The sequence below is a fragment of the Salmo trutta genome, chromosome 23, assembly GCF_901001165.1.
Source record: "Salmo trutta chromosome 23, fSalTru1.1, whole genome shotgun sequence".
Taxonomy (NCBI): domain Eukaryota; kingdom Metazoa; phylum Chordata; class Actinopteri; order Salmoniformes; family Salmonidae; genus Salmo; species Salmo trutta.
This window is the reverse complement of record NC_042979.1, coordinates 20,852,930-20,878,224: the sequence shown is the minus strand read 5'-3', so window position 1 is coordinate 20,878,224 and position 25,295 is coordinate 20,852,930. Positions and strand designations below refer to the sequence as shown.

The 25,295-nt window shown below is 43.8% G+C and overlaps 1 protein-coding gene across 4 annotated transcripts; it reads right to left on the bottom strand.

Moving 5' to 3' along the window:
- Positions 1-16: 16 nt before the first annotated feature.
- Positions 17-25,061, bottom strand: golga2 (golgin A2). 4 transcript variants are annotated; one of them, XM_029709382.1, is made up of 27 exons: positions 24,928-25,061; positions 23,361-23,495; positions 21,488-21,556; positions 20,693-20,854; positions 19,306-19,355; positions 18,961-19,024; positions 18,643-18,705; positions 17,272-17,352; positions 16,661-16,699; positions 15,146-15,208; positions 14,525-14,618; positions 14,249-14,355; positions 14,028-14,086; positions 13,656-13,797; positions 13,468-13,557; positions 12,956-13,063; positions 12,755-12,842; positions 12,413-12,549; positions 11,986-12,204; positions 11,514-11,627; positions 8,521-8,745; positions 8,039-8,227; positions 7,680-7,899; positions 7,367-7,537; positions 6,941-7,047; positions 3,415-3,607; positions 17-3,305 (listed from the first exon to the last, which is right to left on the bottom strand). In XM_029709382.1, the coding sequence occupies exons 1-27, from the start codon at positions 24,973-24,975 to the stop codon at positions 3,040-3,042; spliced, it is 3,303 nt and encodes a 1,100-aa protein (XP_029565242.1). In that variant the 5' UTR covers positions 24,976-25,061; the 3' UTR covers positions 17-3,039. The 4 variants fall into 4 exon arrangements, with proteins under 4 accessions (XP_029565242.1, XP_029565244.1, XP_029565243.1 ...); XM_029709384.1 differs by lacking the exon at positions 20,693-20,854 and having other exon boundaries at positions 24,928-25,060; XM_029709383.1 differs by lacking the exon at positions 21,488-21,556 and having other exon boundaries at positions 24,928-25,060.
- Positions 25,062-25,295: the final 234 nt, after the last annotated feature.

The following is a 25,295-nucleotide window of genomic DNA, read 5'->3' as shown; positions in this document are numbered from 1 at the left end:
TTGACCAGATTCTGTCTACTTTGCTCAATCAATTTTATTTAGGAGGGGAGAAAACAAATCTTACAGGAGAAATCACAACAGAAATGCAGTGTTGGAACGATCCTTCAACATCCCCCATTGCATTAAAACGGATTAGTTTAGATAATTATTCCAAATAGATTTTAATTTAGTTAACCTTTGATTTAATACAAAGACATCACCCCTACCCCTTCACTTCAGCTGTGGGTCCTGAAGCCAACAATTGCTCACACAAACGGACAGACAGACAAACGCTCTGGGCTGTTAGCAACACTACAGCCATTACCTTTATTCCCACACCAGGCAGAATGAATATACTGTACAATATCTTACACAGTTACAGTATATACAGCTCCTTTACAACAGAAAACTTTCAACTGTCTAACACATCTGTTCAATCACACATATCCATTCAAAAGAAACATTGAATTAGAAAGTGGGGTGGATCAGTTTAATCTATTACTAGTATCTCGTCACCGTCAAAATAATGGCATTTTAAATTATTCCAAAATATTTTCTCTTGGTTTTACTCCTCCCAAAACAAAAGTTAACTTTTTAATGACAATATTTTTCATAAGTAAAAGAGAATGCTAAGCCAGGAATTGAATTCAGATTGGGGGTAACGGTACATTCACTTTCAACAGAAACCATGTCAAGTCCTACAGCAAAAAGTGCTGCGCTTCAGGATAGAGTTGGTTCAGCGACTAATGCAGACCAAGTACAAACACCTCTACAGACCTGAAAACGTCCTCCACAACCACTACTTTCCTCATATCTGATTGAACACATTTCACATAGCATCATCAAAAACCATCTTACTGTTTTTCAGACTTTTTGCTTTTCATTAAGTTTAGGGGTAATCAATTGACTTATCATTAAAGACTTCCATTCTTGAATAAAAAATCTGACATCGGTAGTCAACAACAAAGACACTACGGAAGCCTCAAAATCCAAAATCAACAAATATTATGAGTACACACACACACACATCCCCATCATGGGACGTTTCTCCAAAAACAGGAGGACCTTCCAATCAAACAGCAGAACTTAACCCCCATTGCCTCTGCCTTGTGTTACTAGAATTAATACAACACTATATGTACATACCTGTACATCCTCCTAGTGCACACACACACTCTCTCTCTCTCTCTCTCGGTCACTTCAACACACAAGCTTTAGTCTCCATTCGTTAGCTTTGAGTGGAACCCTCGGCCCAGATGTGCCAAAGAGCACACATGACATCATAGGGCTCCAAGCACAGAAATCAAATGCCTAGAATGGGTCTGCCATAGAAAAACTACTGTCCCAAAAATAAGTGAGATGGGACAGGATTTTAGGAGAAGCTCTGTACAATTTTAGTGCAATAACCTACAACAAAAACCCATGAAACTAGAGAGAAGAGACCACTTCCATTCAGATCATTAGGGCTACAATTGAGATTGGATCATTTATCACAGACACACAATCTTCATCCAGTCTCAAATGGAGCAACTTCATATCAATGATATGTAGAGGGGCAACAAGCACAATGGAATTGAACAATTGATAAACAAGATGACATGAAAATGCCATGAAATGGGACATCAAATAAATAAACACAGAGCAACTAGGGGAATACAAGTGACTGGCTCAGTGGCATAAGAGAAAGCTCTACTGTAGATACGTGTGCTCAGATTTCAGTGTTCCCAAATGGAAGAGGGTGGATAGACAAGGTAAATGTAGGGGAGAGCAGCCATGTGTGTCTACGTTCACGTTCCTCTTTCCTATGACGTAATTGTGTTCCCCTACTTAGAAGTAAATGACTTAGAAATTAAGTGAACAGCGCAAACTTGCACCAAATGTCTTTACCAATGCTTTCCTGACTTGCTTTCTCCCGTTAGGCCAAGGCTCTAGCCTGAATTGATACTGACCTTCACTACTCCATCTGCTTCACTGACAACACTCCCTCCACTGCCATAGAACACACCAACACCTACCACGGGCTGTGCATCAGTCTCCTTCCATTCATGACCAAATGCCAGAGTATGTCTTATTGCCCATCGGTTGTCATGGAGGAAAAGAGACAAGGAAATTAATCGAGAAAAAGCCCACAGGGCAAAACCAAGCCTTGTCTGTCTCCACTACCAAACACAGACTATCCCAGTTCTCCAGAATCAGACACACATTGTGAATGAGGATCCTGTGAGAGTAGTCCATGCACGCACACATACTATTGCTGTTAACTTCACTCAAAGCCTTCATTTCTCCTTCAATAGACAATGACTGAGGGAACAGATATTTTATTGCATAAGGGGAGGGGAGAGAGGTGGTGGTTAGGGAATAGAGGAGAGAGATCAGAAAATGAATTGACACAAACACTGCAAGTAAGGAGGCTGCAACGGAGGAGGAAGTAGACAAGGAGAGGAAGGCAGCCACACAAGGAGTTCATGTGCTTAAGTCACTATGTGTGTCCAGTAGTGATTTTGGGGGGTGAAGAGATCGATACAGTTACATATTATTTTGGGACGAAATATCGATATTTGACTCCAAGAATCAATTTCAATATGCTGTACGTAGCGTTAGCTAGTGCTAGTCGCTAGCTTGTTATCCTTTTTAAATAGTGAACCAACATATTTCAGCACTTATTTCCCTGACTGATCAAAACTAATTTTCTTATGGGTCTCTCGTCTCTCTGCAGCAGACATATGGTGAACAATATGAATCACAATACATATCGTATCGGCACCTAGGTATTGTGATAATGTGATATCGTGAGCAATCCCCAGCCCTAGTGTCCAGTGAATAATAAACTGCATGTGAGACCCGCCAAGGACTCAAATGGTGTGTGAGAAAGAGAGCGTAAACAAACTCTCCCGGGGGAGAGTGCGCTCATGTGTGCGAGACCGTATACCCAGAAGTGTGTGTACGTGTAATCCTAGATGACCTAAGTGTGACGTGGTGGAATGCTGTGTGTGTTCAGAGATCGTTCAACATTGCCAGGGATCCAAACCAACGTTGCCAGTTGGCTCCATAGTCTCATCATCAGACCACCAGGATCTTGACTTCGTCCTGCTGGTCAGGCCGGTAGAAGAAGGGGATGCAGGGATTGTCCCCCAGGAAGGGCACGGAGCGGGGCCCCTGGATCTCCTGGAGCAGCTGCATGATCTGCCTGGCTGTGCCGTCCTCCTGAGGCCTCATCAGAGCCTGGGAATCTGGGGGGAGCCTCTGGCCCAAGTCTGACGGTGCACTGTGAGGGGTATCAGGGGTGGAGGAGTCAGATTCCACAGCTTTACTTAGATCCATAGATTCTGGAGAGAGAAGGGGGAAGGAGATGAGAGATCAGGGAGGTTAGTATAATGACTATCCATGGACTCTACAGCGGGAATGGAGAGAAGGTGTGCGTGTGTGTGCTCATACCTTGTCCGTCCACAGCATTGAGCTCCATGCGTCTGTGTGCGTGGTGAGCCTGGACATGGTCCTCCCCAGCTGGCAGCAGGTCAGGGTTAGCTGTAGTGTCATCGCTAGCCACCACCCCAGCATAGCGGCTGTACCACTCGTTTCTCTCACCCACCAACCTCATGACCAGGTCCTGCAGCTCTGCCAGTTTGGCCTGCATGGGCACAGAAACACGGTCGAATTGGTGTACTTTTCTGTGTGTGAGTAGAGTACCTTTGTGTGTGTGTGTGTGTGTGTGTGTGTGTGTGTGTGTGTGTGGACCATTTGCCAAAACTGAAAAGATATAGCTAGCTAACAACCTCCTTTTCCACATGGAAAAGATGGTGGACAGTGATTTGCTAGCTAGCTGGGATTTTCTACAAGGAATCTGCCTTCCGAAAAAAAAAAACCTTCTCCCAAGTGGGTGTGACACCTACTCCCGTTGCCTGCTGCACAACAGCTTGGATTCCACCTGGTGATCTGTTCACCGTCTGCCCTGGCCTGTCTCCCCATCTGGTACAGATAACAACACCCCCCCCCAAGCTGTCGCTCGCCTCCAGCACACACGCACTGTTGGGGCGAGTGACTCTGAACTTACAATGGCTAGTCCCAAGTCATTATATTTTTCTCTTGTGCTTTATGCTATTTGCCTCATGACTCCTTTGTGCTTTGTTGACTATGAACTTGCATGTTTACCCAACCGTGGGACAGATTATGTTTGTTCCCACACTCAGGACTCTGACTCTCTATTAGTTACACAGACTCTTGGCCCCCCATCCTATTCTAACCACCTCTCGCCGGCTTTGTATTCATGTTACCTGATGAAATGCTGAACAATATGCTCTTGTTGCCATCTAATGCACATTCAAATGTAAAAAATCAACACTGCAGAGCTCTCCCTGTCCTCTGCCTTGCCCTGATTATATTACTGCTGATATCTGGAAATGTGCAAGTTCACCCTGGCCAATCTACTGTCGCTAGCCCCAATTGTGATTTGTGCTCTGATGTCTGCTTCACTGATTTCTGCTCTCGTAAAAGCCTGGGTTTTCTGTACGTTAACACTAGAAGATTATTACCTAAAATTAGAGGTTGGCCAATTATGATTTTTCAATGCTGATACCGATACTTGGAGGACCAAAAAAGGCCGATACTGATTAATCAGCCGATTTTCATTATATATATATATATATATATATATATATAAATACTGAATGAACAATGAACACTTATTTTAACTTAATATAATACATAGATTTTATTTATATAGTCTCAAATAAATAATGAAACATGTTTAATTTGGTTTAAATAATGCAAAAACACAGTGTTGGAGAAGTAAAAGTGCAATATGTGACATGTTAAAAAGCTAACGTTTAAGTTCCTTGCTCAGAACATATGAAAGCAGGTGGTTCAATATTACCAGTTCTTCAATATTCCCAGTTACGAAGTTTTAGGTTGTAGTTATTATAGGAATTATGACGCGTCAACTATTTCTATACCATTTGTATTTCATATACCTTTGACTATTGGATGTTCTTATAGGCACTTTAGTATTGCCAGCCTAATCTCGGGAGTTGATAGGCTTGAAGTCAAACAGCTCTGTGCTTCAAGCATTGCTAAGAGTTGCTCGCAAATGCAGTAAAGTGCTGTTTGAATAAATGCTTACGAGCCTGCTGCTCCCTACCACCGCTCAGTCAGACTGCTCTATCAAATCATAGACTTAATTATAATAATAAATACAGAAATACGAGCCTTTGGTCATTAATATGGTCAAATCCGGAAACTATCATTTCTAAAACAAAACGTTTATTCTTTGTGAAATACGGAACCGTTAAGTATTTTATCTAACGGCTGGCATCCCTAAGTCTAAATATTGCTGTTACATTGCACAACCTTCAAGGTTAAGTCATAATTACGTAAAATTCTAGCAAATTATTTCAGTTTGCAACGAGCCAGGCGGCCCAAACTGTTGCATATACCGTGACTCTGCTCGCACTGAACGCAAGTGACACAATTTCCCTAGTTAATATTGCCTGCTAACATGAATTTCTTTTACCATAATATTCAGATTTAATATGTGTATTGATTTTAAGGAAGGCATTGATGTTTATGGTTAGTTCAATTTGTGCAAAGATTGTGCTTTTTCGAGAACGCGCTTTTGTCAAATCATCATCCGTTCGGCGAAGTTGAAGTAGGCTGTGATTCGATGATAAATTAACAGGCACCGAATTGATTATATGCAACGCAGCACAAGCTAGTTAACCTAGTAATATCAACCATGTGTAGTTAACTAGCGATTATGTGAAGATTGATTGTTTTTTATAAGATAAGTTTAATGCTAGCTAGCAACTTACCTTGGCTCCTTTTAATGCAGCACTCGTGTAACAGGTGGTCAGCCTGCCACGCAGTTTCCTCGTGGACTGCAATGTAATCGGCCATAATCGGCATCCAAAAAGGCAGATTTTGTGTTAAACGCGCCACAACAAAATTTAATTGTGTCCAACAAGCTTTCTCTGCCCTTAACCTTGTTCTGAATGCCTCCAAAACAAAAGGTCATGTAGTTTGGTAAGAAGAATGCCCCTCTCCCCACCAATGTGCTTTTTAACTGAGGGTTTAGAGCTTGAGGTAGTCACCTCTTACAAGTACATGGGAGTATGGCTAGACTGTCCTTCTCTCAGCACATATCAAAGCTGCAGGCTAAAGTTAAATCTAGACTTGGTTTCCTCTGTCGTAATCTCTCCTCTTTCACCCCAGCTGCCAAACTAACCCTGATTCAGATGACCATCCTACCCATGCTAGATTACGGAGACATAATTTATAGATCGGCAGGTAAGGGTGCTCTCGAACTGCTAGATGTTCTTTACCTTTCGACCATCAGATTTGCCACCAATGCTCCTTATAGGACACATCACTGCACTCTATACTCCTCTGTAAACTGGTCATCTCTGTATACCCATCGCAAGACCCACTGGTTGATGCTTATTATAAAACCCTCTTAGGCCTCACTCCCCCCTATCTGTGATGCCTACTGGAGTCACATACAACACCCGTTCTGCCAGTCACATTCTGTAAGAGGTCCCTAAAGCATACATATCCCTGGGGCCCTCTTTTGAGTTCGCTGCAGCTAGCGACTGGAACGAGCTGCAAAAAACACTCAAACTGGACCGTTTTATCTCCATCTCTTCATTCAAAGACTCAATCATGGACTCTTTTACTGGCAGTTGTGGCAGCTTCGCCTGATCTATTGTTGTCTCTACTGTCTTGTCCTTTGTGCCGTTGTCTGTGCCCAATAATGTTTGTACCATGTTGTGTTTTCATGTGTTGCTGCCATGCTATGTTGTCCTCTGAGGTCTCTCTTTATGTAGTGTTGTCTCTTGTTGTGATGTGTGTTTTGTCGTATACTTTTAATCCCAGCCCCCGTCCCCACAAAAGGCCTTTTGGTAGGCAGTCATTGTAAATAAGAATTTGTTCTTAACTGACTTGCCTAGTCAAATAAAGAATAAAATAAAACCTTCATCTCCTCTTTGTCCTGGGCCAACATACTGATGTACTGCTCCTTCTCCATGTGTTTCTGCTTCATGACAGCTCTCTGGTTCTGGTACAGGGCAATGTACTCTCCTGGACAAACACATAATGAAGGAAAGGGATGACAAGACCGGTCACACTATGGGAATGAATGTGTAAGTGCATCACTGTGTGTGTGTGAAAAAGGGTAGTGGAGAGTGTGTGTCTCACAGATAGTGGCAGTCTTTACAGACAGTTACAGCAGTGATAGTGTGTGTCTGACTGACAGTATCGGTCTCTCCAGACAGCTGTATAAAGGAGTGTGATTGTCACCTATAGTATCAGTCTCTCCAGACAGCTGTATAAAGGAGTGTGATTGTCACCTATAGTATCAGTCTCTCCAGACAGCTGTATAAAGGAGTGTGATTGTCACCTATAGTATCAGTCTCTCCAGACAGCTGTATACAGCGGTGTTCCAGCTCCTCTACCCTCTCCTTCAGGTCAGCCTTCTCCTGCATCAGAGAGGTGAAGCGGTGTTGGAGCTTCTCCATGGCAACACACAGGGCCTCGTGTACCTCCACTGGGACGCCCTCTGAACCTGAGACTAACACAGGGGGGGGGGAAGAGATACCGGTCACACACTGCAATGGTAACACACTCAAAACTAGCATAGAGCTCTGAGAGAACAAACATTGGTCATGCACGTAGCACACACAACTATGTGCATGCACCTCTCCTCCTCTCACCTGTGTGTTCACAGTGACTGTGGTCATCATGGCTGTGAGTGTGGTCGTGGCTGTGACCGTGGTCATGTTCATGGTCATGACTGTGGTGCTGGTACTCCATGCTGGGTGCTGCAGCCTGGCGACGGGCTGCGAGGTGCAGTCTCCTCTCCTCCTCCAGTTTGCTCCTCACCTCATCTCTCTCTGCCTCCACACGCGCCACTGCATCGCGCACAAACTCCTCCTGAGAGAGACGGCAGGGGGGAATTTTTAAAATCGGAGACAATTATCTGAAAGATGCTTTGAAAATCCTCATATATGTAGATTTGGGAGCAACAACACTAGAGGCCACTTAAAACCACTGAGGGTTGTTTTCTCCTTACCATCTCTTCCCGGCTCTCAAAGTCTTCTGGGATAGCGATGGAGGACTTCTGTGGGCTTTCTGGCAGGGATTGGCTCTCCACTCCGTCTCCCTGGTCTCTGGGGGGTGTGGCCAGGGCTGAGCTGTTGAGCAGCTCTGTGACTTCAGCCTTCAGCTGCTCGTTGTCTCTGGACAACCGCTCCAGCCTCTCCTGTAGGGGGAGGGTTACCACAGCCACAGTCATAAACCCCACCCATTCCTACAATTTATCTTCTTCAAATCTGATTTTAAGCCTAACCCCTAAATCCAACACCAACCTTAACCCCACCACTAACCTTAAGCTCAGACAAAAAAGATAATTTTAGTTTCTTTTCATTAATTTTTACGATGTAGCCTATTTTGACTTTGTGGCTGTGGTAACTAGTGACAACCCAGCCGGCCAGCCAGCCAGCGCAGCAGTAACGATGCATTATGAATGTGTGTGTGTCTGTCCCGTTCCCTGACCTGGTATTGCTCCAGCTGTTTGTGGCTCATCTCCAGTTGAACCCTTCCATGGGTCTCGTCATGCTGCAGCTGGTCCATCAGCTGGCTCTGCTGCAGGTACTGTCTGTGGAGCTGCTCCCGCTCTGATGCCAGGGCCGTGTAGCCTGCAGAGTACTGCTGTAGGTGGGCCACTATCTGGTCCCGCTGCTCCAGCAGCGCCTGGTACTCCAGAGACTTCAGCTCCAACTGGGGATGAAGCAGACATGTGTGAGTGTGTTTGTGTGACAAATGTTGTTCCTGCAGCTGTTCACCACCTTAATTGGGAAGGATGGGCTCGTGGTAATGGTTGGAGAGGAATGGTATGAAATACATCAAACACATGGGGTGTTTCTCAAAATGCATACAACCGTGCATGCAAATTGGAGCAAGGGAGGGTCGGAGTATGAGTCCAAATCAAAGTATATGAAACGGAGCACGGAGGGCACTTCTCGAATGCGTACTCCATTTGTACATATTTTGAAGCATCGATGCAAGCTTCCATGGAAAGTATGCACAGAAATATGACGCAACCACGTAAAAATAACATTTTCTTGAAATCAATAGCGGACATTATTTGAGTTGAAGTGAGAGAAAATACACTGACTTTGTAATTAAATGTTGCCTATTCACATCTCATATGTTGCCTGTCTACAACATTTTATCTTGATGTTGATAAATACATGCAGTGTTAATTTTGGCATGGTTACCTGCCTACAGTACCTACTGTAGTGTGCGTAGGTCGTAAGCCCATAGTAAGTCAGAGATAACCGGCTAGCAACTACTGTTAGCTAGCCAGATAGCTACAAAGAATTGTTAGCTAGCTACCCATGCCTGTTATACTATCTTGTTAGCTACATTATTACGATTCACATATAGCTAGCTGATAGTTATGAAGTAAAAAGTTTGCTTTGTGTATATCTTGTTTCGTCTCTATTGCCATTGTCCTGGCTAGAAGAAGGAAGGTTCAGTGAATGGGTAAGTCCATAAGGTTAACTGGCTAGCAAGCCATGAAGAATTGACATCTACCTTGCATAACATTAGTTTTAGGTAATCTTCTCTAGCTAGATTAAATTCACATAGTTAATTCAGAAAGTATTCAGACTAGGGCTGTTGCGGTGACCGTATGACCGCCACACCGGCGGTCACGAGTCATGAAGGCAGACAAATTCCCCGTGACGTGTTGGGTCACGGTAATTAGGCTTCTCCAAGCTCTGATGCTCATTAGTAGCCTACCAAACCTGCTAACTGCCTGGTACTAATCACTCTGACATCAATGCAAATGTCATCAAAAATCTAATAAAACACTTCATGACAGCCCATGAGCTCATGTTGCATAGCCTATAGACAGAGTGATGGCCACTATTAAAAAGGGAAGGATCCCATCAACTTTCTGCTAGGTCTACTATATTTCGCAACTTTCCTAATATTAAGCACATTGTTTATCTTTACATCAGGAGTACAGCCTACATGGCTGACATGAAAATGAACCACGGGAAAAGCGTCCTCCATTCGCAATTTAAGTTCATAGATGAGATGTATTTTTCCCGCTGCCCGTTTCGAGACAGGTGCATGATAATGGTCCATTCTAAATCAAAACTAATTTCACATATATTATTTAGTATAAGTAAAGACGAGATTAAATCAAGAATAGTCTGATGGGAGACAATATTAGCCTATTACTGGTGAATGATCACTTGTGAATTATGCCCAGCATAAGGGAAAGAAGAGTTTTTCAAATCATAGTTGCACACCTCATGTAGCCTAGCCCATAGGCCTATATGTTTTGATAAGGTTGTATCACAACAAAAGTGGCCAAACAACTTCTTAAAATTAAGCACATGAATCTGCTTTAGAAGGGGTGTAGAGCCTAAGTGGTATAGATAAAGCAGCGTGTGAGTTTCAAGTTTGGGAAGATAATTTTCACCATAAAAAAATGCACCTTTATAATAAAAGCATTACATGCATAAATCGCATTTGCGGTCACTTTTGATAATGGTGTTTTCCCGCTAATGTAACATTTGCGCTTATAGCCTACTGCCATGTGCACATGGCTGTGCTTATAATGTGAAGAAATAGGCCAAATTGTTTATCATAATTTAAAGCCACATTGTGTAAAAAAAGTTTGATGATAGTGGTTGGATTAATTTGACATCCATCGCATCCCACAACTGTCCCAGACTATGTTTGGAATATTTCTTTCTCACACAGAATAGGTCAACTTTTGTACAATAGGGGATAGTAGATTGACATAGACTAGTGATTTTGCTGTTCGTTAGGCCTACTACTCATCTTGATGGCTGACGAAAAGTAAAATGTGGACAATTCTTCCAACATGCACCTCGGAATTGGATAAGGATGCGTGCAGTTGCGGCCCCTATGTGTCTGTCTTCACTGGTAGCCTGTGAGAAAAACCCGATCACGTGATGAGAGCCATGTGAGTGAGGTGCTTAGGAGCGTGCGGCACTCAGGGAGAAGGGCACAACGGCCACTGGCCGCAAAAAGCATGGACTTTTTTAGGTTGCATTACGGCCACACAAAGGGGATGCTGCCGTTAAATTGTGAATGAGAGACTGATGAAGTGTGTACAGCCTGAGCAAAAAACTAAGCCGAGCTCATGCCTTACAAGCGGCTTTTTTCAAATCATCATTAGTCGCGTTATGCAGCCTTACAGAATGCAGTCTTTCGTCTCTATTGTTGCCATTGTCCTGGCTGGAAGAAATGAATGGGGAGATGCAGTGTGAGGTAATACAGTAGGGGGAGTGCTTCTCAAATTAAATGTTTAATGCGTCCTCACAAGAACAAACTCAAGAAAACGTCCTCGGAGAATGCACTTGGAGCATGAGAGTGTGGAGCACAGTAGTATGCATAGAGAAACATCCATGGTTTCCATGTGTTTGATGTCATTCCATTCGCTCTGTTCCAGCCATTATTATGAGCCCTCCTCCCCTGAGCAGCCTCCACTGGTGTGTCCCTACCTGCTCCTTGAAGTTGTGCAGGTCCTCCTGTAGTTGTCCCATCCTGCGTCCCAGCTCCTTCTTGACGTGATGCTCTGACTGCAGAGCAGTGGTCAGCTCCATGTTCTCATTGGTCTAGGATGGCAGAGAGACATTTAACACGAGGCAACACCCTTGTTATTCTAACGTGTCTTATCTTACTAGCACTGACTTTGCTGATAGTAGCTTATTGAGGAAAAGTTTGACTTTCTATGATTGTGATATTTGGTTGTCTCACCTAGCTACCTTAAGATGAACTAAGCCGCTCTGGATAAGAGATTCTGCTAAATGCCTAAACTGTAAATGTAAATGTGTGTGTTTTGAATGTGGCTGAATGAGTAAAAACAATGTTTCCAGTTCCACCCATTTCTTTTATCACCAATCAAACTTAGGCAGATTAGTGAATACTTCAAATAAGTCAACAGGACAGTAAATAGGTAATATTCGTCCTTACCAGTTTGACGAAGCCGTTCTGCAGCTCAGCCAGCTGGTCTTTAAGGGTGCGGTTCTGGGCCAGGGCGCGGCTGATGGTGGCCTTGTCACTCTGCACGTCCTCCAGCATGCGCCTGCGGTCCTCTGCATCCTCGGCCCCGCGCTCCGCATGGCGCTCCAGCTCCGAGAGACGGGACTCCTGCTCCGAGCACATACGACTCAGCTGCTCGTTGTCACGTAGCTATAACAAAGGAAGGGAAGGGGAAGAACAGTGAGATTTTGCTTGTGAGACTCTATAACAGGGAAATGGTGTCCAGTATTTGGTTCCAGGCCGGCACCAACACAAACCATAATGCATAGTGTTCAGAGTGTGATATACACAGTGCGTGTTATTATTCACTGGTAGTGAGTGAGTGAGTGAGTGAGTGAGTGAGTGAGTTAGTTATCACCTGGGACTGGAACTGTGTGTTGAGAGAGTCTCTCTCCTGCTGCAGGCTGCTGAGGGCTTCCTGGAGGGTCAGTTCACTCTCTGAGGGCCCTGAGGGCTGGGGATCTACCTGGGCCTCTCTCTCATGGGACAAAAGGGCTGGGGAGGAGAAAACAATCTGTTCATCTCCCTTTCTGAGAACATTTTTCTCCTTTCACCAATAGTACATTGTACTTTCCTTATGGCAATACAAATCTTTTCATGATAATCATTGACAGGACGAACACAGTAAGCTTGTCTTTGGTAGAAAGCTCTTCTGAGAACAACTGATGTGCAAAACAAGGAGGGTAGCTGTGTGTCTCACCTGCAGCGTGCTTCAGGTCTGTGATGTGAGCTTCTAGCTCCTGGATCTGACTGATGCTCCTGTCTCTCTCCTCTGCTACTAGTGTCACCTGCACAGGACACACGCACGCCAATCAACTCCGTGACTAAGTATTTCTAGCATTCTTTTCAGAGTCTATGCCAGCTCTATAGGTTCTGCTAATGGGGTGGTAGCATAGTGTACCTGAGAGAGCAGCTGCTCTGTCTTGTCCTTCCATACTCGTCCCTCCTCCTGGATCTGCTCAGCGTAGCGGTCTCTCTCTGTTTGCAGCTGGGCCACCGACTCCATTAACTATAGATGATACCAAAAGACCATTAACACAATGGCAAGGCGCTAAAACATTAAAGAGAGGAATACACCCGTTTGTAAATGGCAGTTAGAGCGTTGGGCCAGTAACTGAAAGGTTGCTAGTTCGAATCCCAGAGTGGCAACAGTGAAAAATCTGTCAACGTGCCCTTGAGCAAGGCACTTCATCGCAATTGATCCAGGGTCGCTGTTGATAATGGCAGATCCTGACCCCACTCTCTGAGGGTGTCTCAGGGCGAGTTGGGATATGGAAAAAAAACATTTCCAATTCAAATAGGACAATCATAAGCAACCACCAAATATGATTATAAATATGTGGTCATCTTGAATCAGTTCTAGGTGAATTCATTCCACACAATGCGCTCGCATGCACACACACACCCCACTACCTGAGCAGTGTGCGCCTCAATCTGTAATTTCTCCTCCAGTAGTAACTGCATCTGCTGGTTGGCACTGGGAGGCCCTGACTGACTGGAAAACTAGGAATAAAAAAAACAAAGAGAATTGAACAACCGCAAAACAAATGATAATGACAGTGTGTATGGAGTGTGTGTGTATGGAGTGTGTGTGTATCTACCTGTTGCAGCATGACGTCAGCCATCTCCAGTCTCTTGCGCAGTTCGTCCAGGTCCAGTCTCATAGCGCTGTTCTCACTCACCCTCAGCTTGAGCTGCTCTGACAGCTCTGAACTCTGCTGCCTCCTCTCCTCACTCACACTACTGCACAGGGACGGAGAGATATAGGAGGGTCAGGTTGGAACGTACACACACACAGCCTCTGAATTGCCTAACCTACTCATAGATGACACGCATCTCTCTCCCTGTATCACACACACACAGTGTGGTTTCCACTAGATTCCTTTTCCTACCTAGTCCACAAAGCAAACAAGGAAATATGATAAAAGGCCAGCCATTTAGTAGAATGGAAGCATACTGCAGGTAAGACTTACTTTAGTCTGTACACCTCAAGCCTCAGGTTGTCTCTCTCTCTCTCTAGCTCTTTGTTATGCTGCACAAGAGAACAAGAAAATCAATCATATGTAACATTACTGCAAAGCTCAAATCAATGCTCACGGAATTCAGGTAACTGTATCAGTCCGGTGTGTTTGTGTGTGATCATGTAAATGACCTTCTCACACAGTTTCTCTCTCTCTGTGTGTGTTTAAGTTACCTTGTCAAACTGTTTCTGTTGTGTGGAAACGGAGGACAGGGTTCTCTCCAGCTCAGAGACTCTCTGTTTGGTGGCCTGGAGACGGTTACTCAGCTCCTCAGCCTCTCCTGAAAACACACATCAGCAGCTTACTGAGCACCAATCCAAATACACTTCTACACACATCAACTCTCTTTCTCACCAGCCTCCCCTGAAAACACACCACATTACTGAGAACGTTCACATACACACATTCATATACATACATCCTCAGTCTCACACAGGGTACACACTCACCTGTTTTCTGGCGGGCAGCCTGCTGCGTGTATGACAGTGCGGTCTGCAGCTCTGATTTCTCCGACACCAGGATGCCGATGGTCTGGATGTGGACCTAGAGAAGAGAAAGAGAGACAAGCAGATGATACAATCTTTAAATAAACAGATAACCTTACGTAGAATCATTAAATTGGTGTCATTGCACTGCATCATCCCCGTCATCTATCAAATCAAAGCTTTGATTCACTTGGAATGACGAGAACATATTTTGTTCTGTGTGTCAGTGCGTGCATCCCTGGGTAAATAGGCAACAACAAATAGTGTATGGGCCCTTAAGACAGATGCATAGCACATATCTGGAAATGCAGAGTGAAATGAGAGAATTGCTTTGAAAGGTCTTCAAATGGATTAAGAGAAGAGGCCTGATAAACCTTTCAGAGGCCTCTTCTTCGTGTGTGACACAGGAGGTTGGTGGCATCTTAATTGGGGAGAATGGGCTTGTGTTAATAGCTGGAGCGGAATGGCATAAAATACATCAAACACATGGTTTTTATGTGTTTGATGCCATTCCATTCACTCCGGCCATTATTATGAGCCGTCCTCCCCTCAGAAGCCTCCACTGTTGTGTGTGTGTGTACACACCTGTAATTGTTCTCGCATGGCTCCTTGCTCCCTCACACATTTAAGTTCAAACTCCTTTCGCTCCTGATCAAAGAAAGCACACAGAAAACATAGTCATCATCCACTGAAGAGAGAAAGAGACTTTTTACACTGAAGAATAAACGCAAAAAAAACAATTTCAAAGATTTTACTGAGTTACAGTTCATATATGGAAATCAATCAATTGAAATAAATTCATTAGGCCCTAACCTATGGATTTTACATGACTGGAAATACACAGATACCTTAAAAAAAAAGGTAGGGGTGTGGATCAGACAACTAGTCAGTATCTGGTAACCACAATTTGCCGCATGCAGCGTGACATCTCCTTTGGCATAGAGTTGATCAGGCAGTTGATTGTGGCCTGTGGAATGTTGTCCCACTCCTCTTCAATAGCTGTGCAAAGTTGCTGAATATTGGCGGGAACTGGAACACACTGTCGTACATGTCCATCCAGAGCATCCCAAACATGCTCAAATGGGTGACATGTCAGGTGAGTATGGAGGCCATGGAAGAACTGGGACATTTGTAGCTTCCAGGAATTGTGTACAGATCCTTGCGACATGGGGCAGTGCATTATCATGCTGAAACATGAGGTGATGGCGGCGGATGAATGGTATGACAATGGGCCTCAGGATCTCATCACGGTATCTCTGTGAATTCAAATTGCCATCGATAAAATGCAATTGTGTTCATTGTCCATAGCTTATGCCTGCCCATACCATAACACCACCATGGGGCACTATGTTCACAACGTTGACATCAGCCAACTTCTCGCCCACACAACGCCATACACGCAGTCTATCATCTGCCGGATACAGTTGAAATCAAGATTCATCCGTGAAGAGCACACTTCTCCAGCGTGCCAGTGGCCATCGAAGGTGAGCATTTGTCCACTGAAGTCGGTTAAAAACGCCGAACTGAAGTCAGATCAAGACCCAGTTTCATCAGCTGTCCGGGTTCATGGTCTCAGACAATCCCGCAGGTGAAGAAGCCGGATGTGGAAGTCCTGGGCTGACGCGGTTACAGGTGGTCTACAGTTGTGTGGGAGGTTGGATGTACTGCCAAATTCTCTAAAACGAAGTTGGAGGTGGCATATGGTAGAGTAATGAACATTAAATTCTCTGGCAACAGCTCTGGTGGACATTCCTGCCGTCAGCATGTCAATTGCACGCTCCCTCAAAACTTGAGACATCTGTGGCATTGTGTGACAAAACTCCACAATTTAGAGTGGACTTTATTTTGTCCCCAGCACAAGATGCACCTGTGTAATGATCATGCTGTTTAATCTGCTTATTGATATGCCACACCTGTCAGGTGGACGGATTATCTTGGCAAAGGAGAAATTCTCACTAACTGGGATGAAAAACATTTGAGAGAAATAAGCTATTTGTGCGTATGGAACATTTTTGGGATCTTTTATTTCAGCTCATGAAACATGGCATCAAAACTTTACATGTTGCGTTGATCTTTTTTCCCCAGTTTATTTATGCTCACCTTTTGCAGCTGATCTGTGAGCTCCTGAGATTGCTTGGTCTGTCAGACAAACAGGACAATCAGTGACATCAGCACCATCCACAAACCACCACCATCTATACTAAGTCAGTCATCTAACCAAACAACAAGTCATCGCCTTTCACTCTTCAGGAGTCAAATACCTATTGAGCACCTCCCATTTACAAAGCAGCACAGAAGCTTACTAGCCTAGTCAATCGGGTTAGCGACGGTAAGCTAGCTCCAGAAGCAATATCAGTGCAGTTGGTCTATTATTGACTGACAAAAACATTCCCTCATTTCATTCATTGTCGAGATCATGGTGAGCATGTCAAAGCTTAGTGGTTACCAATGAGAACAGTGCAGTGCAATGAAATTTGTGAGGTGAATAAACAAAACCATGCATGACTTGATCAACTGACTGACTGTGCTGCCACTCAGCACAGCTGCTGTTTAGCCAACGTGTTAAGTGTTACGTCATTCGTTACATGCTAGTCAATCTGTGGCCAGTCAGTGTACTTGGTGTGGTATGAGTCTTGCTATGGGGGCTGTGAGGGGTTATTTGCAGAACACCCAACACCCAAGCATGCGCGCACACACACTCACACTCTTACCAGCAGGTCTAGCTTGGTACTGAGCTGAGAGTTTGTTAGGTTGCTGGAGTCCAGTGCGGTTGCCAGCTCTTGGTTTCGACTCTGATGTGTGAACATGCAACAACAACAAAAAGAGGAAGGGAGTGAATTGAAGTGAAATAAATGAAAAACAGATGGGAGGTGGAGAAATACAAACAATTCATTAAAGTGAAAGTAAATAAGACTCTCTCGGTCACCTTCAGTGATGTAAAATGTGAACAACCAACAAAAATGATGGCAGCAGGTATTTGGTCCTACTAGTAGTCAGTGAGGTAATACAGTGAGGACAGAGACAGAGGTAGCTAGCAGAACATTCAGTAATACATGTACAGACTGGAGTGTGTAATGTAATAGACAGTGTTCTCACATGACCTCAGTTTCTCCAGATGTCTACATAACATGAACTACACTAGGGTTCCCTGTTAAATTAATCAAAGCTTAATGAGTTATTTGAATCAGCTGTGTAGTGCTAGGTCAAAAACCAGAATGTGCACTCACGACGGGCCCCATGACAGAGTTTGGAAAACCCTGAACTACACAACCATGGTAAGAACATCAAAGTTCCTAATGTGATCAAGTTACAAACTAGTAGGCACTATAACATGTTGTAACACCAATAGCCAGCTCCAATCAAGGCTTTGGAAAGATGACTGAATTTTATTTACTAAAAGAGAGAGAGAGTGTCCATTATCTATATAGACTGCATCAAAGTGCAAGGTAATCTAACAGGACTGAGGACTATTACACAGGACAGAGATATGACTAGAGAAGGAGAAATAGAGTTCCTCTGCACTAAACTGTGCATGTATGCAGGGCCTGGGAAAGGTACAGTAGGGCTGCCAGGACGGCATTTCATTTGTTCTGACTGTGACGATCTTTCAGATTGTGTTGCACAGCTGAGACAACAATGCAATCTATCAAGTCTATCACTTGCTGTGTGTGCCTGTGTGTGTAACCCGAGCCTGGACCCAGGGCCAGGACAGGCAGAGGGGTCATGTGAGCTGTATGGCCGAGGCCAGTCACATTCCTGCACGGAGAGCAAGAACGGAGGGATTGTGAGAGAGGCGAGGAGGGGACGGAACACCTCTACATAACCTGGGGGTACACACACACCACAAGATTTCTCTGGTGTGTGTATGGAGACACACTGGACACACGGAGGGGAGTGAACATCATGTACTGAGGCTGATTCAATAGGCATGAGGCTTAACAAGGGGCAACTTCAAATGGGGATAGAATGGATCTGGGTTTGTCTGATCAGGACAAATAATGGATTGCATTTTATATTGCTTTTCCCTGTGTACTGGCCATGATAATGGGGCAACGTGTGGTGTGGTGATGTGTGTCACTTACCTCCAGTTCTTTTTCATTGGCAGGCGAGGGAGCACTGTCTCCATTTACATAGGTGGTGGATGACTAGAATAGACAGGAAAGAAACAACAAGATAAGTCAAACCACAATAAAGCAAGCTTCTCAGAGCCAATGAGAGCATCACAAATAGCACTCCTGATTATGCAACGCACTAAACCAGGAGCGAGCAAATATCCAAAGCAAGTAAGATAGTGTATCATTGGGAGTGGCTTGCACTTAGCCAACGTGCACTTCTCAGTGCGTCGACTGCAGTTTATAAGCCTAATTTCTCCTTTTTGTGGCCATAAAGTACACGCATACCCCAGAGAGCAGTCCGTTGAGCTGCTGGGAGAGCTGCCGCAGGCTCTCTGTGGATGAGAGGGGTCTGGTCACACACACACACACACACACACACACACACACACACACACACACACACGTTACAGTAACACACCAGTCTTATTGAGTAATGGAGCATTCAATGTGTGATAAACTGCACTGCCAGCCTTCATAACTGTGCTACTTATTCTGTGTGTGTGTGTGGTCAACAGTAGCAGGCGAGGGGGGGCAGGGCTGTGAAGGGTAGAGAAGGGCCAGTGAGGACCAGGGGGCACATCCTGAAGAGGAACTGAGTGTGTGTGTGTGTAAGATGACTTGGTGACCCACCTATTCTCATCCACATGGTTTTCATTGCCATTGGCATCAGGGGTGCAGTTCTGTGGAGAGAGAGAGGAGAGAGAGAGGAAATTGCTTTGAGTGAAACTAAAAAACATCAAAGCAAGTGACATATCAGGCCAAATGTATTCAGACACAATGAACACAAGTTAGGCCTATCCATCCTTGTACACGGTTAATAATGACTACTCATTAATGAGTGGCGAGAGAGGTGGTCACGATACCAGAATTTTGACTTTGATACCAGATTTAGTATCAAGATACTCGATACAATCACGATACCAAGGGACAAAAAGAAGGTGTATTAGCCAAAGTCACAGAATGGCACTTGATCCAGACAGATCTTTTGAGTTCAGTATCAATACATTAGAAATGTAGGATTTTGGAATGCGTGCATAATGGATCAATTATACAATCAATTTGACTATGTAATAAAAAAATATATATAATTATAATCTAACTACATAAGGGTAATAATTTATTTGAATAGTGAATCTGTAGTCGATTGATAAACTGGGTAAATCAAGGCCTATTTACAATACAGGTGAATGCATATTCAATTGGAGTGTGTGCATGCATTGAGTTATTGCTTGTTTTGGCTGAATTCGTGGGGCTACAGATGAAAAACAATTTGGGACTTACTTTACTGATCAACAACATTTGCGCAGAAGAAGCAATCTCTTATTTTATAAAGTGTGCACTGTCTCTTTAAGACCCATGACATTCACTCACACTTAGAGGCTTGCGCAAAGATGATCTTGACTGGGAGAGACATGAGTCAGGCAAGATAAAGTGAATGAAGAAAGTTTTTGGTGACAATCAGCTTTGAAATAAGCAAAATGTTGTGCTATGGTTTGCATATTATCACATACAAGGTACTATGATAGTGAGTTGATGTTTGCTTCAGCTGTAAACTAGCAAGGAAAGCTACCGGTATCTTCTTGCATTGGAAGGTGTTCTAGCCTGTAATGGACATTGTTTTGCAAACAGTAATTAACAGTTACAACATTTATGCATGCTGTGTTGCATTATTCAAGTGTGTTAACTTCTGTTCAGCGAGCGATAATGCAGCCCAGACTACCAGTGAATGCAGTAGTTCCTCAGGACAGACTAGAAATGAGTAAGTGGCACTGGCATGGTGCAATAAGGGGACATCGGCTGCGCTAATAGACAGACTTGAATCTCTATTAAAAACAGTAGATGATGTGAAACACATTTGACAGAAGCACTAACAGTAAAAATTCTAGGACCAAACCGTTTTTCAGGTTCTAGTATTGAAAAAGTACGGAAGTTTCAGTATACCTTGAAACAGTAAGAGAGAGAGAGAGAGAGAGAGATGGAGACAGATAGAAGAAGACGGAGGGAGGAAGGGACACACCTGCTGCATGTCAGTGTTGTGGGCGTGGCTGACACACTCAGGGTTAGTAGCAGACATAGAGCTAGCAGGGTTAGAACCAGGGGAGCTGCGGCCGGCCTCTCCGTTTGGGTCCTCCAGTAGCTGGGTGACAGTGGACCTTCTCACCTCCCCATCAACGTGGGCCTGAGGCCACAATACACACAGACATTACTTTTCAGTGCTCATCCAGAGATTGTGGTTGGAGCAATTTGGAAACATACACATGTCCACATCATTCTAACCTACAAAACAAGGTACAGTCAGGCAGCACAATCACAACACATGGATGGACAACCACACACATCTTGTTTTCACTGATGGAGACATGCCAGCATGGTAAATAAACCAAAAAAACGTCAGGTCCAGAAGTTATAAACATGCAAAACCCACAGATACTAGCAAATCAACATCATGCCCCTGTTGGACTGACCCAAATCAGAAGAAACTAAAAACGGTTAGCTAGGCATTATCCTAGCATATTCATAATAAATTAACAAATGGCAAAATAAATACCAAGCACTTCTCTCACTGTAGAGAAATGGCTACGATGAGCAACCAGTGACCATTGGGAATAGCATGCAGGAGAGGAGCAAAAACAACAGAGGGACAGAGATAGTAGGGAGGGAATGGGACCGATATACAGAGAGCGAGATCAAGTGAGGTAAGTAGAGGGCAAGAGACAGGTGTAAAAGAACAAAAAGGACAAAAGAAGAGATAGTGGGGAAGAGTGAGACAGAGAGAAGGAGAGAAAAAGAAGGCAGGAGGGGATAAGCTCACCTGGCTGTTGCCAAAGGGAGACAGAGCTAATCCATTGGTCTGACTACGAACTTTCAGAATACTCTGAATCTACGGGAGAGTGGAAGGGTGAGAGAGAGAGGGACCGTGAATGAGCAAATGAGGGAGGGAGGAAGGGCATTGAAAGAGAAAGATTTGAAAGCCCACAACCCCTGCAGCTTCATTGCCAGACAATGTTAGCGACTGACTCATCACAATCAGTTCCGTCTCTGGAGGTATAGAAAATATTTGATTCTGTGATAATGTTCCTCCAAGAAAATTACTGTCATTGTGACTGGCTAGATGGGAGCAAAGTCTTTACCGATACCAGAAAAACTAGTTTCACCATGGGAAGGCTAGGGCAGAAGTTAAAGCAAACAAATACTGCAAAAAGGATCCAGGAACTACAGTGCATTCGGAAAGTATTCAGACCCCTTGATTTTTTACCACATTTTGCTATGTTACAGCCTTCCTCTAAAATTGATTTTTTTTAAAATATGCTCAATCTATACACAATACCCCATAATGACAAAGTGAAAACAGGTTTTTATTAGACAAATCTAATTTAATAAAAATAATAAACAGAAATAACTTATTTACATAAGCATTCAGAACTTTTGCTATGAGACTCAACATTTAGCTCAGGTGCATCCTGTTTCCATTGATCATCCTTGAGATGTTTCTACAACTTGATTGGAGTCCACCTGTGGTAAATTCAATTAATTGGACATTATTTGGAAAGGTACACATCTGTGTATAAGGTCCCACAGTCGACAGTGCAAGTCAGATCAAAAACCAAGCCATGAGTTCTAAGAAATTGTCCGTAGAGCTCCGAGACAGGATTGTGTCGAGGCACAGATCTGGGGAAGGGTACCAAAACATTTCTGCAGCATGAAAGGTCCCCAAGAACACAGTGGCCTCCATCATTCTTAATTAGAAAAAGTTTGCAACCACCAAGACTCTTCCTAAAGCTGGCTGCACGGCCAAACTGAGCAATCGGAGAAGGGCCTTTGTTGGGGAGGTGACCAAGAACCCAATGGTCACTTCGACAGAGCTGGGAGAATCATCCGGAAGGACAACCATCTCTGCGGCACACCACCAATCAGCAACGCTCCCCATCCAACCTGACAGAGCTTGAGAGGATCTGCAGAGAAGAATGGGAGAAACTCCCCAAATATAGGTGTGCCAAGCTTGTAATCATACCCAAGAAGACTCAAGGCTGTAATCGCTGCCAAAGGTGCTTCAACAATGTACTGAATAAAGCGTCTGAATACTTATGTAAATGTAATATTTTATAGAAATGTTTTTGCTTTGTCATTGTGGGTTATTGTGTGTAGATTTATGGAAGTAAAAAAACAATTTAAATACTTTCCGAATACACGGTATATAGTTATTACAGTAACCATTGACTGTCCCTTACACACACACCCCCACATTGTTATGAAACAATTGCCAAACTGATGTCATTCTAATAGGATTATTGATTTGAACCAAACAGAAGGGTGTGTGTGTTAAGATGCAACGTCCTGACGGGAATACAAATTGACAGAGCATGATAGTACGTTCTCGCCTGACGAAGACACGTCCTTTGGTCACTGGCGCATTGCTGCATTTTACATTCCATGATCTGACATAAATGACAAACACTGACAGTAAACTTGCAAATGGCTGCACTCACACACGAAGTGTGCAGCTGCCCTGGAACATTAAATGTGATTCCAGAGTAGAAGTATTATCAGACTGCTTTCTTGCAACATTTCACTTTGTTATTGAAATGCAAATGCTGTGAAGTCAAATCTTGCAAAGAAGCAGTGTAGCAGTGTGCATGAACAGTACTCAAAGTCATCACACACACACACACAGCTGGGTGACTCACATTGTCTGGAGAGTGTAGGTCAGCCGAGGGTGTGTCTGGTTGGCTCCCTCCCTTCTTCTTCTTGGCACCTGGTCCTCCTCCATTTCCACCCCCTCCTCCACTGGCAGGAGAACTCTTCTGCTGAAACTCCTTCAGCTGCCCGGCACAAGAGAGGAGGGGAAGAGGACAATGAGAGCTCTCAACTGTCTGGAACTCACATGTTTGCTAGGCTAAGCACATCAGCAGAATAAGTATATTGCATAGAAAGTACAGGGAGCCTTGGTGTGGCTTACAATAATGTGACTATTCAGAAAGATCCCATATGATTACAGTATAAGCAGTTATTCCTGGTATGGCATCACTGGTGTGGGTGACAATGGAATGACTATTTAGAAAGATCCAAAACTGTCCAACAAGATCTTATAGCATAACCAATTGCTGCAATAGCTGAAGGTTGAGGAAGGTACTTTTTAGTTTTTAAATGTGAAATGAGAAAACATCCCCCCCTTGTACAAGTGGGTTTGTTTTTAAACGTGTAATGGTAGAACATGCGCCCGCCTGCACAAGGTTGTGCTGTGACAGCTGTCATGAGACAAATTAGAGAAACTCCACAGAGATAAGAATGCCATCTCAAATTCCTGAGTTGGATCTCAACAACAGTATGTGGTTATCACCATGTCGAAAGAGATAGTAGGCGACGCAAATGACTTGAGCAAGACAACTGTTCTTCAAACAAAAATAGCTTAATTTGATTAGCTATCTATATACAATATTTCTAGGTAGCTAGCTACTGAGTGACAAAACAGAGACAGGGAGAGGAAGCGTCTGCTGTCAAACTACCCGTCACGTTACTCTTCACTGACACATTGCTTCCTATCAAATATGACTCAATAGATATAACTATGCAAACATTTTATTTAGCCAAGGTAACATTATCATTAGTTTGTCATTTCATTAACTATATAACGTTAGTGATACTGGCAGGCATGTAAGTGACATTTGAATGTTTCTTGGACTGTCGGACAGCTAGTATTCCTAGCGAGTTATAACGTAGCTAGCTAACTAACGTTAACTTTACACAAAGTGACAGTAAGAAAGTCGAAACAAATAACACCCCATTATGTGTAATATTGTGTTAGCTAGCTGGCTAGCATCAATCATATTGTGCCAACTGGCTCTGTGCTACCTTTCAGTTCATTGATAGTTAGCTAACGTTAGCTAAATCACTAACATGAGCAAACGTAAACTGGCCAATTGGGTTGATAAAACTACAGAAGGTTTGTACCTAGGGAGCAACGCCATTGCAAAGTTTACAAGTCCCTGCCCGGTATAAATTGTCCACATACTCTTGCTACTTAATGCTACGATTAGAGGCCCAAGCTAAGCCTCGGTATTTCGTGCGCGCTAACAGCCACAGCAGGAGGATGCGAGTTGGGTTGGGCGACTGCAGACCGGTCCGAGGACGTGGAATGTCAACATCACATGGGTTCGTGAAAACTTGGAACTACTGACAACTCGAATCCAGAACAGAGTAACGTTTGGAAAAAACTGTTATATTTGCTGTGAAATGGGGAATTCAAATGTGTACCTTTTTCTTGGCTGCGGCGAGTTTAATTTGCCTGCTCTGGTCGGCCATCCTTCACGTCCGGTAGCGAACCACACCACGTCAACAATTTGGGAACAGTCGGTGACTCGAGAAGATATCTTGCCGCTAGGGGCGCAAAAGCTCCCTCGGGAATACTTCAAAAGATGTTAATAACTGACCCAGGATAGTGGGCAGAACCAGCGAGATGGGCAGAGCCAAGCACGACCCAGCGAGATCCTATTGGCGCGTTCTAGCGTGTATTTGCATCTTTCCGCCCTGACACAGCTAGACACCTTTAAAACGTTGGCAAAGAGAAGTACACGCTGTATAAAACAGATTTCAATTTTGGGAACAGTAAACTGTATTGATAT